At 35.4% G+C, this 14470-nt stretch overlaps 1 protein-coding gene across 1 annotated transcript in view; it reads right to left on the bottom strand.

Moving 5' to 3' along the window:
* The window catches only part of COL11A1 (collagen type XI alpha 1 chain), a 222042-nt gene that overhangs the window by 64395 nt on the left and 143177 nt on the right, over positions 1-14470 (bottom strand). The window contains exons 38-41 of the mRNA XM_052638265.1: positions 12773-12826; positions 9990-10097; positions 9501-9590; positions 9174-9227 (exon numbers count right to left, since the gene is read on the bottom strand). Coding sequence (XP_052494225.1) covers positions 9174-9227; positions 9501-9590; positions 9990-10097; positions 12773-12826 — 306 coding nt within the window. The remainder of the gene's footprint in view (positions 1-9173; positions 9228-9500; positions 9591-9989; positions 10098-12772; positions 12827-14470) is intronic.

Here is a 14470-nt window from a genome sequence, read left to right as displayed (position 1 = left end):
TGTATAAGACCCTGATGCTGGGAAAGATTGAAGGCAGGAGAAGGGGACAACAGAGGATGAGATGGTTGGATGGCATCACCGACTCAATGGACATGAGTTTGAGTAAACTCCGGGAGCTGGTGATGGACAGGGAAGCCTGGCGTGCTGCAGTCCAAGGGGTAGCAAAGAGTTGGACATGACTGAGAGACTGAACCGAACTGACTGAAGCTGAAAATTCAGATAAAATATCAAGCATTACTAGAATTTAAAACATAAGTACTGAACGGCTAAGTGAAAGTCTTACAATGCCTCAGTCTTCAGTCACTGCTCCCACACCACCTCTCTACTTGATTAATCCTGCTTGCATGCCCCCTAAGGTCTAAGGATGCCAATATAGAAAGTGTACTTCATCTTTCGAAAGAATAACATGTGATCCATTTAGTAAGTGAAATCCTTCTAAAAACTTGTCTAGCTCCTTGTTTGAGGAATAAGTAAAGTGCCAGTAAAGAATAAGGTTCTCTGGAATAGGAGGTGGGGAAATAGTAGAATAGGAATTATGATAAGAAGGGCATATACAGTTCTAAAGAAGAGACAATAAGAAGAAGAAATAATAGCACATAGAGAGAAAAAGAATCATCAGAGGACAGTAATGAAATAGAAGTCACAGAAAAGAGACAAAGACTGATACATTGCACAGTTGTGAAATCTTGGATATTTACCTTCTAGCAGCTACATATCTGGCCCCTCTCATACACATTCTCCATATTAATTCCAACTTTTCTAAGGGGTAGGGGTGAGAGTGAGAAATGTGGTTGTAAGGATAAAGGGCTTTTAATAGCATACTATTATATTTTTTAAAATTCTCCTCATTTTTAGAGAAATAAATGTTTGCAATGAGGGTGTTTTTAAAAATTATTATTATTTTCATCTTCTGGCAATGCCACATAGCACATGGGATCTTAGTTCCCTGACCAGGGATCAAACTTGTGCCCCCAGCATTGGCAGATCAGAGTCTTATTCACTGGACCGTCAGGAAAGTCCTTGAGGGGATTTTTCTTATCAGAGAAAGAAAAATATGAGGGAGAGATTATTTAGGGAATACATTTTCCTTAATTTGTTATATGAAATATATCAGTGGTAAATGCAATCTGAGAGCTTGTTTGCATAATCTATTTGTATATACTGCATGTTAACATACATATAAAATGTTTACTCAGTCTGTGTTTAACAAATGAAAAAAGTGCTGTGCTGCCTTCCTCTCTTGCTGTTCAGCCTGTTGCTTCTTCCTGCCTTCTGTTTGAATCAAGATATCCATTTAGTCAGTAAACCCCTTGAGAGGAGAAAACATGCCCTCCTTTGATGGGCATCTGTTACCAGCTTTTGTGTATATCATCAGGCATACAGAGAGCATTTGGTTTAGGCCAGACTTTAGAAGTCCAAAGGAACAGTATCCCACTGGGACAATTTTGTTTGGCTTGAGTGGGAGCACTAAAACCTGCTTCTCAATATGCATATATTCCTAGTAGCTAGACCTTCAGAGAGCTTTGATGATAAAATGCCAATTTTTTGCTAAGAGGACTAAAATAGTATTGAACACTTCAAGACTAAGTCAAACTCATAAAAAACTTGCTTTTCATAGATAAAACTGATTTTATTTGTATTTTGAACTCTAACATAATTCCTTTAGGGAAAAACCATTGTTTTTACCTTCCTTTCTTTGTTCTTTTAATAGATTAATACATTGTTTTATTTATTTCACATCCATCTTCTTCAGTAAACCATAAGCTCTATGCAGGAAATGTCCATTTAATGAATCTGTAAAACTTCAGCTTAATAGATTGAATGGCATATTCATTATTTAATTACAGTTTTTCATAGGAAAGGACTTACAGCAGCTTACAAGGAAGACATAACTAAAAGATAACATAAATAAGAAATATTAAAAAAAAGAAATGTAGGTAAGAAAAATAAATAAGCAAGCAACTTTTTATTGGCAAAAAGCAGGACTATCAATATTAGTAATCTAAAATTTCATACTAGAGACCTAGTTTAGAGACTATGCTTTTCCTAAATGTAGATTATGATCCATGGATGGTTAATGAAGTCAGTGTAACAGATCTTGACTAGTTAGAACTGGACATGGAACAACAGACTGGTTCCAAATAGGAAAAGGAGTACATCAAGGCTGTATATTGTCACCCTGCTTATTTAATTTATATGCAGAGTACATCATGAGAAACGCTGGGCTGGAAGAAGCACAAGCTGGAATCAAGATTGCCGGGAGAAATATCAGTAACCTCAGATATGCAGATGACACCACCCTTATGGCAGAAAGTGAAGAGGAACTAAAAAGCCTCTTGATGAAAGTGAAAGTGGAGAGTGAAAAAGTTGGCTTAAAGCTCAACATTCAGAATACAAAGATCATGGCAGCCAGTCCCATCACTTCATGGGAAATAGATGGAGAAACAGTGGAAACAGTGTCAGACTTTATTTTTTGGGGCTCCAAAATCACTGCAGATGGTGATTGCAGCCATGAAATTAAAAGACACTTACTCCTTGGAAGGGAAGTTATGACCAACCTAGATAGCATATTGAAAAGCAGAGACATTACTTTGCCAACAAATGTCCATCTAGTCAAGGCTATGGTTTTTCCAGTGGTCATGTATGGATGTGAGAGTTGGACAGTGAAGAAAGCTGAGCACTGAAGAATTGATGCTTTTGAACTGTGGTGCTAGAGAAGACTTGCGAGTCCCTTGGACTACAAGGAGACAACCAGTCCATTCTAAAGGAGATCAGTCCTGGGTGTTCATTGGAAGGACTGATGCTGAGGTTGAAACTCCAATACTTTGGCCACCTCATATGAAGAGTTGACTCACTGGAAAAGACCCTTATGCTGGGAGGGATTGGGGGCAGGAGGAGGAGGGGATGACAGAGGACAAGATGGCTGGATGGTATCACTGACTCAATGCATATGAGTTTGTGTGAACTCCAGGAGTTGGTGACGGTTAGGGAGGCCTGGTGTGCTGCGGTTCATGGGGTCGAAAAGCGTCAGACACAACTGAGTGACTGAACTGAACTGAACTGAGCATTTTGAAAAAGTAATTATAACAAGATGCAATATATAATAGTAAGGTACATTATATGTACTTTTTGTGTAGAACTGAATGCAAGAAGTTACAAAATAGTCATAAAGCAAGAAGTTATCTTCTCTACTGTGTTCCATATTTGAATTTCTTGTTTCTGTAAGCCATAAAAAAAAAAAAAAATCTAATTTTTGTAACAATTAAAAGAAAAAAGATATTTCTTCAGAGAATACTCATAATAAGAGCCCCGCATAAAAGTGTCCCATATCCTTGAATAGATGCTTTTGGTTGATGTAACTCTACACATTATAGTTTGTCTAAATACAAGCCAATAGCATCATAGCTAGACCTATCAGAATTCAGTGAATCCATTTCTGTAGGCTATCATAACAATGTGATACAAGTAGTATGGCCTATGTTTCCAAATGAATAGATTATGAATAAAAGAATAGATGTAAAAAATTTATGAATGAATAGATACACACAAATATAGATGGATGACTATTAAATATATTTTGCTTTGTGTGGGTCTGAATATATTGAAAAGCTCTGATAGTTCAATGTCACATTTTTTATCAACATTGCAAAATAGAGTGTACTATCTTTCTTGACAAAGAAGTCAGCTTTCCTTACTCATTGTTTTTACTATCAATTGCAACATCCATTGGATCATCAAAAAAGCAAGAAAGTTCCAGAAAAACATCTACTTCTGCTTTATTGACTACACCAAAGCCTTTAATTGTGTGGATCACAACAAACTCTGGAAAATTCTTAAAGAGATAGGAATACCAGACCACCTGACCTGCCTCCTGAGAAATTTGTATGCAGGTCAGGAAGCAAGAGTTAGAACTGTACATGGAACAACAGACTGGTTCCAAATTGGGAAAGGAGTATGTCAAGGCTGTATATTGTCACCGTGCTTGTTTAACTTATATGCAGAGTACATCATGTAAAATACTGGGTTGGATGAAGCATAAGCTGAAATCAAGGCTGCTGGGAGAAATATCAATAACCTGAGATATGCAGATGACACCACCCTTATGGCAGAAAGTGAAGAATTAAAGAGCCTCTTGATGAAGGTGAAAGAGGAAAGTGAAAAGCTGGCTTAAAACTCAACATTCAGAAAACTAAGAGCATGGCATTCAGTCCCATCAGTTCATGGCAAATAGATGGGGAAACAATGGAAGCAGTGGGATACTTTATTTTTGGGGGTTCCAAAATCACTGTAGATGGTGACTGCAGCCATCAAATTAAAAACACTTGCTCCTTGGAAGAAAAGCTAGGACCAGTCTAGACAGCATATTAAAAGCTCTGGTTTTTCCAGTAGTCATGTAAGGATGTGAAAGTTGGGCTAGAAAGAAAGCTGAGAGCTGAAGAATTGATGCTTTGGAACTGTGGTATTGGAGAAGATTCTTGGGAGTCCCTTGGACTGCAAGGAGATCCAACCAGTCCATCCTAAAGGAAATCAGTCCTGAATATTCATTGGAAGGACTGATGCTGAAGCCGAAACTCTAATACTTTGGCCACCTGTTGCGAAGAACTAACTCATTGGAAAAGACCCTGATGCTGGGAAAGATTGAAGGCAGGAGGTGAAGGAGATACCAGAGGATGAGATGTCAGTATCACCAACTCGATGGACATGAGTTTGAGTAAGCTCTGGGAGTTGGTAATGGACAGGGAAGCCTGGTGTGCTGCAGTCCATGGGGTGGTAAAGAGTCAGACACAATTGAGTGACTGAACTAAGCAAGATGATACCATAAATCTTCTAAAAAAAATGAGAATTACCATTAACAAATTTTCTGAATAAATTATAGTTTTCATCTAGAGAATCAAAAATTTTTGGTCTAAATCTTGGTAATTTGAAATAAAAAAATTCAAAATCAAACTTCACATGCATGTACTTGATTTAAATGGAATAAACTAAGGCTTGTTTAGCATTTGTTATGGAGTAGGAGTAGAATACCTGAGTAGGTAGCCATTTCCTTCTCCAGAGGATCTTCCCAACTGAGGGACTGAACCCACATCTCCTGCATTGGCAGGCAGATTTTTTACCATATGAGCCACCAGGAAAGTCCCTTCACTTCACATTTATTTCATGGAGTAGGAACCTCATCATGGATCTCTCTACAATATTTTATAGAAATTACAATAGCATAAAACATAATCAGTGTGGATGATGTCTTTCCTTTTAGTGGTTCCTTTTCCAACTTTGAAGAAGAATTTTAATTTGTTGATGCCTATAGACTTGGATATGTTAATTTATTGTTAGAATAGATTTTAATTCCAAGTAAATAAACTCACAGTCAGCATTTGTAGAACATTTCTATCCGCAAAGTATAAAAGCGTTTTAAAATCTTTTGTTACTACTAAAAGGCTTTGATCTTTTATATGAGAGTTTAGTGTTTGTCGTTGTTCCTGACCAGATGAAATTGACCAAGGCATCACTAAACTGTCACTCCCACAAGGACACAAGCTTGAAGTCATCATTCTGTTTTCATCTTCCTCACTACCCACATCCAGTCTTAGGAATAAATCCTACTAAAGTGTCTGCCTGCAATGCCGGAGACCCGGGTTTGATCCCTGGGTCAGGAAGATCCCCTGGAGAAGGAAATGGCAACCCACTCCAGGATTCTTGCCTGGGAAATCCCATGGACACAGGAGCCTCGTGGCCTACAGTCACGGAGTCACAAAAAGTTGGACACGACTGAGCGACTTCACTTTCATTTTCACTTTCATCCTGCCTTCCTGGTGTTTGTTCCATCTGCACTGGCCACTGACTTCCTACTGCCTTATATTGGTTCACTCTTTTATCATGACATTGATCACTGAAATTTTATGCTCAACAAGTCCCTCTCCTCTTTGCTATATATATTATACACTAATGACAACTTTTCCCCTAAAACTTTATTAAATTTTTTTACTCCAAAACACTTTATTGTAGTTTTCATAATCCACTTACTCGAAAAACTCCTGATCTTCAAATTATTTCGGGTTGGCATTTTAGAGCTTCAGTAATCACATGACATATATTTTTGCATTACATTATGAAAGTACGTAGCAGAGTACCTGCATCCTAGAAAGAATTCCTCATGGTTTAGTCCTTCTCTAAGGTGCCCACTTTGGTAAGACCAGATGTTCCCTAAACACCTTATTCCCTTCCTGATATCATTCTCTTGATCTTACATAGTTTCGTAATCTTCTATACTCTGTGAAGTCAAATTCAAGGACCACTTCCTGCCTGACACTTCTACTGATTTCTCTTCCCCTGCCCTTGAATAATTAATATTTGTTGTTTGTATATCATTAGGCATTTAATCACTGGCTGACTTATAGTGTTATTTAGTTTCAAGTCTCTTAAAGGTGTATATTCTGTGCAGCTTAATTGTACACTGGGAAGTACATAGAAATCGCCAAATAAACAATTGTTGATGCTAAATGAATAAATATTAGATCTTTTAAAAATCATATTTACTATGTTCTATCAAATATAACCAGATAATCAATTTATATCCTGTTATATCTCTATCTCCTGGCCATATTATTTACCTCATAAATATATTAATTTCAACTGTCCAAAGAGCTGGGATAACATGTTTGCTTGGGTTCTAAAAATAACTTAAAACAACTTAAATGTTGTACTCATGATTCAGGTTTCACAGATGCATCACCACTGATCTTAAAAATAATGAATTCATATTACAAAATAAAATTCACTTTAGAATCTAACGTTCTGGGTAAATAGATTGCATTGCAATGAAAATTTTGAAGATTCTACCTATGCTCAAAGTGGCTTCCAGTTGGCTTAGCGATAAAGAATCCACCTGCCAATGCAGGAGTCACTGAAATGTGGTTTCGATCCCTGCGTCTGGAAGATACTCTGGAGGAGAAAATGGCAACCCATTTCAGTATTCTTGCTGGGATAATCTCATGTACAGAGGAGCTTAGTGGGCTACAGTTCACAGGGTCGCAAAGAGTCAGACACAACTGAGCATGCATGTAAACATCTATGCTCAAGTTTAAGCACTTCTGTCTTATTCAACTATTTTTCCTACTAGGGCTACCACCACTAACTTATCAGGGTATCTTAAAATGTTCTATATTTTTATGAATATTAAATATTATTTTTCTTTTTAAAAAATCTTTATCAGATATCCATACCACCATAATCATTGTACTATGACATTTGTATGATCTCAGATTAAATATAATGTTAATCAATCTGCCAAAGATTGTACTGTTATTTTCTTAGTATTATTTATGTTGTACACTTCTCTGGTGGCTCAGACAGTAAAGCGTCTGCCTGCAATGTGGGAGACCCAGGTTCGATCCCTGGGTCAGGAAGATCCCCTGGAGAAGGAAATGGCAACCCACTCCAGTCTTCTTGCCTGGGAAATCCCATGGACGCAGGAGCCTGGTGGCCTACAGTCCACGGGGCTGCAAAGAGTTGGAGACGACTGAGCGACTTCACTTTCACATGTTGTACACACTTAACTCCAATATCAGGATGTATGATAAATTTAAATAGGGAGATATGGAATGATTATATTGACAACACTGTGCTGTGAATGGAACCAAAATAATTCAAGAAACTTACAGTCTTAATGAAAGAGACAAACAAACATATTCCAATGCAATTTCTAAAATATAAATCATAACAAAGAAAATAAAGGGTGAAGAAATTTCTCTAATACATGAAATGGAGGCAAACTGTCCAAAGATGACCTTATGGAGATTTAATGTTTAAACTTGATCTCTATAGATGAGTAGGATTTTTTTTCAAATAGAGATAGGAAAAATGGGGTTTTTTGGAAGAAGAAAAGTATATTCTCAGTAAAAATTGTGTTAGTATGATAAACAAGAAGTCCAATGCATTAAATCAGGTAGAATTAGAATGTAGGCTTTCAGGGAAATAAAATAGATGATAGTGATGGCGATCAAATTTTGAAGAAACTTCTTGGTCATAATGAGGAGTTTGGTTTCCAAAGACAGTGTGGGACCATGAAATATGTATAAGCAGAAAAACGGCACTGTTAAGGATGTGTATTCCCTGGTGGCTCAGAGAGTAAAGAATCTGCCTTCAGTGCAGGAAGTCTGGGCTCAATCCTTGGGTTGGGAAGATCCCCTGTAGACGGGAATGGCTACCCACTTCAGTATTCTTGCCTGGAGAATTCCATGGACAAAGGAGCCTGGTAGGCTCTTGCCTAGAGTGTTCCATAGACAGAGGAGCCTGGTGGGTTATGTATGGTACATGGGGTCGCAAAGAGTCAAACATGACTAAGCAACTGACATTAAGCTATAATTCTAGAATCAGTGGGCAAAACCAACTGAAGAGAGTAAAAATGGAGTCAGGAGGTAGGTTAAGACACTATTAAGCAAGGCGAGAAAGGAAAGAGTCTGAACAAAGGTGATGGTAGTGGAAACAGAGAAAGGGGGACAAATTAAAGAAATATTTTGGAGGTGGAGCTAATATGACCTCCGTGTGTTATATAAGGAAGTTAAGAGGAGAGTTTAGGCAACTTTCAGCTTTTTAGATTGGTGAAATAAAAGGGAGAATGAGAAGAAACCACTAAAAATGATAGCTCGGCTATTGGTAACTTCACAGATAAGAATGAAGGTAAAATTATGGAAAAAAACAAAGGCTGTATTTAATGCTTTCTGGGGGATTGATACATATCCCAAGAAAATAAAATCTAATATTTACTTATTTGCCAATTATTTCATAAGGTTACAATGACTAATGCAATCTAGATAACAAATAAAGTGGATACACGCCTTTCATATTTATGGTTTTTTAAAAAAAATAAACATTAATAAAATTCGAGTACTCAGAATCAGAAAAATTATGATTTATTTTCTCAGGTATTTCAAGAGGCAAGATAGTTCCTTTCACCTCCTGACAGCAGTGGTAAAATAAATATTTTCAATCATCTAAGCACCTCTGTTTCTGCACTCATGAGAGCATGCAATTAGTAGAGACCAGGCATTGACTGATTTGATTGACATATGTTTATTTTCTCTTCCACACACTGTGGGATCACAGCATGAGAGTAATGAAAGAAGTGCTGTAATTTGCAACTATGGATTGCATGGCTATTTTATAATCATACTTACTACTGGACCTGGTGGGCCCTGGGGACCTTCTCCTCCTTTCAGTCCAGGTGCACCCTGGGAAAAGTGAAAAGCAAAGAAAATGAATTGATACGAATTGAATATAAATAAGAGGTGATGTATGACTGAAATAATGAGAATGTTAGGAAGTGATTCCAGACACAAATATATTAATCTATTGATCTATGTTTTTCCACAACCAGTGCATATGCTCACATATTTCCCTTTAGTTACTCATGAATCTTTATTTAGTTGAGACCAAAAGAATGCTTCTAAAAAGCAATCTTATTTACATGTTATTTACATGTTTCATTAATATGTTCACTATACCTGAGCTCCAGGAAGCCCTCTTTCACCTGGGAAACCACGTAGTCCTGCTGGTCCATCTTTTCCTGAGACACCTTGAGGACCTGGGTCACCCTAAGGAATATAATATACATCCATCATAGGAAGTAAACTTACATGCTCCCAAAAACAAAGCTAATTACCTCAAACCTAGTGTGAGTAAGGTTTGAATATCATTTAATGATGAGAGTAGTGTGTGGAATGTCACATACATTAAAATGAACTAACCACTATCTACAGCTGAGTGTACATGAATGGGTGGTTTTATGGTCAATGAAGCTAAATGTTCTCATATTTTTGTTCAGTCATGACTTGAAGTACAATAAACTGAATATTTTACTAAGATATCTTTCTGACATTCGTTTAAATACTACACCAATGTTTAGAGAATCTATAGACAAGTAAAGAGAAGATATAGTAGAAAGCAAATGGGTGATTTCAGCCAAGAAAATTCCAACAGCATGGTGTATGTACCTTTGCACCTTCTTTTCCTGCAGCACCAGGAAGACCTTGCTCCCCAGGAGGGCCAGGAGGGCCAGGATGTCCACGTTCACCTATTGGACCAGTCTCACCAGTTGGTCCCTAAAGTAGATAAACAAATTTCATCAGATTGCTCTTTTATTTTTTGGCAAAGATAACAAATATCACTCCCTTTCACAAAGGCATATCATTTTCAAATTATTTTCATGGTGTCCTACAAAATTGCATATAAAGCATTGAAAGTAAAATACTTGATAGAAGTTGGAAAGATTAGTATAATCGATTAAAATCTGAGTGTGTAAAGGGAATATTTACATAAATTTAAAGAGCTGTTTTCTTTGTTTAATACCAGATTTTTTCAGAGTGAAGTCAGTCTAAATTTTGTTAAAAACCATTTTATCATTATAATTTCATCTCCTTCCCTCTTTTTATATAAGATGTCAAGTAAATTTAAAAATAAAAGAGGCATTATTAATACCAAACTGGTAGCTAGTCAGTGACTCACTGCTTGATAATAAGCTCAAGTTCCCTGGAACCGACACAACCAAAGTGGTTCTCCTTGGAATTTCCATGATTGGAGACCTTCCAATTGTAAATTTACATTGATTTGATAGTCTAGAGAATGTGTCAGGGGATCCTGAAAACCATGGATTTCAGCTGGCAATTCCTTCAGGCCAAAGACTATAACAAATAGCCCACTGCCTTAAACTGCTGCAAATGCCAAAGAGAAAAACGTCAGGTCATTTATGTGTCCCCTGAGTCATGCCATTCTGTGGTGCTAGACTTTAATGAGCTTTCAAGTGTAAATAGAGAATGGTCACCAGTCGCTCTCTATCTCTGCTTAGAATACAGTGAAGAATATATAAAGGGAAATTTTCCAGATGCTAATGTTGTTAAACAGTCCAGTGTGTTACTTAAATTGCTTATAGGCTATCATTCTCTCTTATTTTTCTAAAACTGCAACAGATTCTTACCTTTCGGTCTTGGATTAGGAAAAAAAAAAAACACATCTACCCCAAATTTGGGTATATCTATCTAGATTTAAATACTTTTAATTATGTATTATTGAAAGCCCTCAACTTATCATTAATGTGCAAGCATTTCTCCCCAAAGGAAGTTTTCCTTAAACATCAATCAGAATTTCAATGTAATGGCTATCACCAAGACAAAAATGAACAGTGCTTTACATGAATGTACAAATAAAAAAGAGTGGATATCAAGTATTGCAATCAATATTGCTCCTATTAAATCACTTCCTATGTCCTAACATGAAAATATGATTAAATCTGATATAGGCTATTGAATTTTCTTATTTAAAGGACCAATGAAGAAAAATTATCCAATGAAGATGCATAATCATAATACATCTGCTATTTTTATGCCTTAAAGTAAGAGGACAGAAAGGACATGGTTTCAGAAACCAGATGTTTGCATTAGGCAGAGATAAACTTTCAAAAATGCGAGGATCTGAAAATTTCAGTTAAACCTCAAGCTGTTTACATTCTAGTCGGGGCCCTAATTCTACTTCTGTTGATAAGTGACATAATAGGAATCATTCTTTTAGTTAAATTTTCACAGAAAATTGTTTTGGAGTTGTTTGGAATAAAGAAAAACAAAAGTATTTTAGAGGCTTTTTAAAATTGATAGGCAATTAATTAAAAGAAAGGCTCAACATATACACACAGAGAAATATGCAAAAAGATTATCATGGACACTGTCTTTTCGTTGATAAAGTAGCAAACAGAAATTCCTTTGGTTCAAGATTGAGCTCTGAAATTAAAAGGATCAGCCAATCCAAGAATTCTTCATTTTTGCTTCTGTTACACATATTCCTAGAAAGAAGATACATATTTTGTTTCTGTGTTGTGTGTGCGTGTGTGTGTGTGTGTGTGTGTGTGTATGTTTTGAGTTAACAAAGTATTAAGAACTAATTATAGGCTGAGAAAAGACTATTTAAAGCAATTAAGTAATTAAGACACTTTACTGCTCTGGCTCTTTTGCTACAGTTTGTAAGTAGCAAGGGGTAAAATTCCAGCTGAGTAAACTAAATGTGTCTTGTCCATTCAATATGTTATGCCAGAATAAAAACATTGTTTTCTATCCCCACAAGTTATTGTCTACAAGTATTTAATACTATAATTCAGGGTACTACCTTAAATTTTGAGATTCTTTCTGCCACCTCTCTTGAAAAAGCTACTTGTCTTTGCCATTACTTCTATCAATATACACTCAAAGATTACACACTCATATTTTATCACTGATGGAAATCATTGTTAAGAAAACAGAAATTTTAAGAAAGATGTAATATAATACACATTTTAACATTTTAGAAGAATTATGTTAGAAGATTTATATTTCTAATATATTATACACCTAAATTTTATTTAAACTCAGAAAACTGAAGTCATTTCAGAATCTGAAATCTCTGAAAATAGATAATGGTCAATCTATTTAAAAAGTATCTTAATGTTTTTAGCAAGTTATGTCATGATAAGGCTTTTGTGTCACCTTCATTGTGAACTTTCTGACTTATTTTCATTATTTATTTTATTTTTTTCTTTTATTCATTCAGGCAACTGAAAAATTGCTTTAGCTAACTAATGGTTTTCTGAAGTTCATTTGATGTAGGCAAATTGCATATATTTAAATACCATTTAAATTATAAAAATATATTAATACTAAAATTCTCAAAATAAAATAAATTTCATACAACTTAGCAAAAGTTAAAATATAAACAGAAAGATAAATCTTGTTAGGAAATAAGTAGTGGAATGTACCTGTGGTCCAACAACACCCCCTGGCCCAGGAGGGCCAGTCTTGCCTTGAAATCCCTAAGGAAAAAAAAAAAACAAAAGAACTATAAAAGCTATCCAGGACATAAAACATAAATTATAATTCTCTGAGATAGTTGAATAATTCACTCTAAAAGGAAGCCACCTTTTGGCTAAAAATTTCTTGCCTCATAAATCCTATGGACAGAGGAGCTTGTTGCAAATATCCTACAGTCGATAGGGTTGCAAAAAGTTGGACACAACTGAGTGACTAAGCGTGCACACAAGCACTTGTTTCTAAATGCCTATAAATTATTACATTACAGTTCTCTTTACATTTAAAATTTATTGTCTTCACTATTTTACACTGTAGTTCTATGATTATCTTCAATAAGTTTAAAAAAGAAAATACGAAAATGGGATGAAGCTGGAGCAAAACTGTGTTCTTACCCCTCATTCCCTGTGTCAGACAACACAGAAATTTTAATCTAGAAACATTTATGGATGAAATAAATCATGACTTAGAGACTATTTGTAACAGTCCACTGGTTCTTCATGCAGAGATAAATCTACAGTCTGTCATATCAGTGCATTTTTCTTCCCTCTATTACAACAATCTCATAAAATATAAAAATAAATTTATAAAAAGAATATTTTACATGCTTTGTCACATTTCAATATTTTTTCAGTTTTCTTTCTTAAAATCCAAAAGAATATACTTACAAATGTATCATACATATATTGTAGTCATCAGAATAAAATCCAGTACATGTGAGCTCATGTACTCACTAAATAAGGCCTTTGGCATATATTCTGGTACCTCTATTTCTCTAGACTCCTGGGTTATTTTCTGCATGACTGTATTATGAATAGCAAATTTCCTTCTCATGTGAGTTAATTTACACTTAACAGTTGGAGAAAGATTCAAAATGCTGAGAGAAAAATGTTCCAAAGAACTGAATTAAAGCATATAATATTTGCAAAAGTTTTATTCACTATAACATGAGATTGGAAATAAAAAAGTTAGAAAGCAAGGGACAGAAACTGGCTCCACACTTGTATCATGACCTTCCTGATGATTACTATTACATTATTTATGAAAATGAACTTAAAAACAGTAAAAAGAAAAAAAATTCTATTTGTAATTTTTTATCCTATTTTTAAAACACATTAATTCTTAAAACCCTCAGGTTTCTACTTTAGTTATCAATCACAATAGCAAAATCAGTCAATTCAAAGGAAATGCATTATACAATTTATTTAGAATTTTATAAACAAAATAATAGCTTTATTGCTTAATTTTAACTTTTCAGGAACTTAACAGTTTGGACATTAGTACCCACATATGTAAGCACATATATACAGTTATATTATATACATATTATTTTATGTTTTACTTTTCCACTGAGAGCTAACAGCTCTTAGCAGTTACTTTTTACCATGTGTTTACATCATTTAGTCCCACATCCTACCAACTCCTTAGATGGTCTCAATAATTTCCATGAAAATAATTGCTATTAATATCTGTGATTCTGATCAAGTCCTCTGCAACAAACTATTTCTCAACCTCTAGTCTCTGCTGAGTCTTAAAACTCTCTCAGTAAGTGCTTACTTGACATTTTCAATGCCCTCTCATGCTTTCACTGAAGAAATTCTGTGAAAAAATGTGTTACCCAGACTTGTACTCATACACCCTAAGAGTGT

The sequence above is a fragment of the Budorcas taxicolor genome, chromosome 3 (genome assembly GCF_023091745.1).
Source record: "Budorcas taxicolor isolate Tak-1 chromosome 3, Takin1.1, whole genome shotgun sequence".
Lineage (NCBI taxonomy): Eukaryota > Metazoa > Chordata > Mammalia > Artiodactyla > Bovidae > Budorcas > Budorcas taxicolor.
Note: the sequence above shows the minus strand (reverse complement) of the source record. Positions and strands in the feature narration are given on the sequence as shown.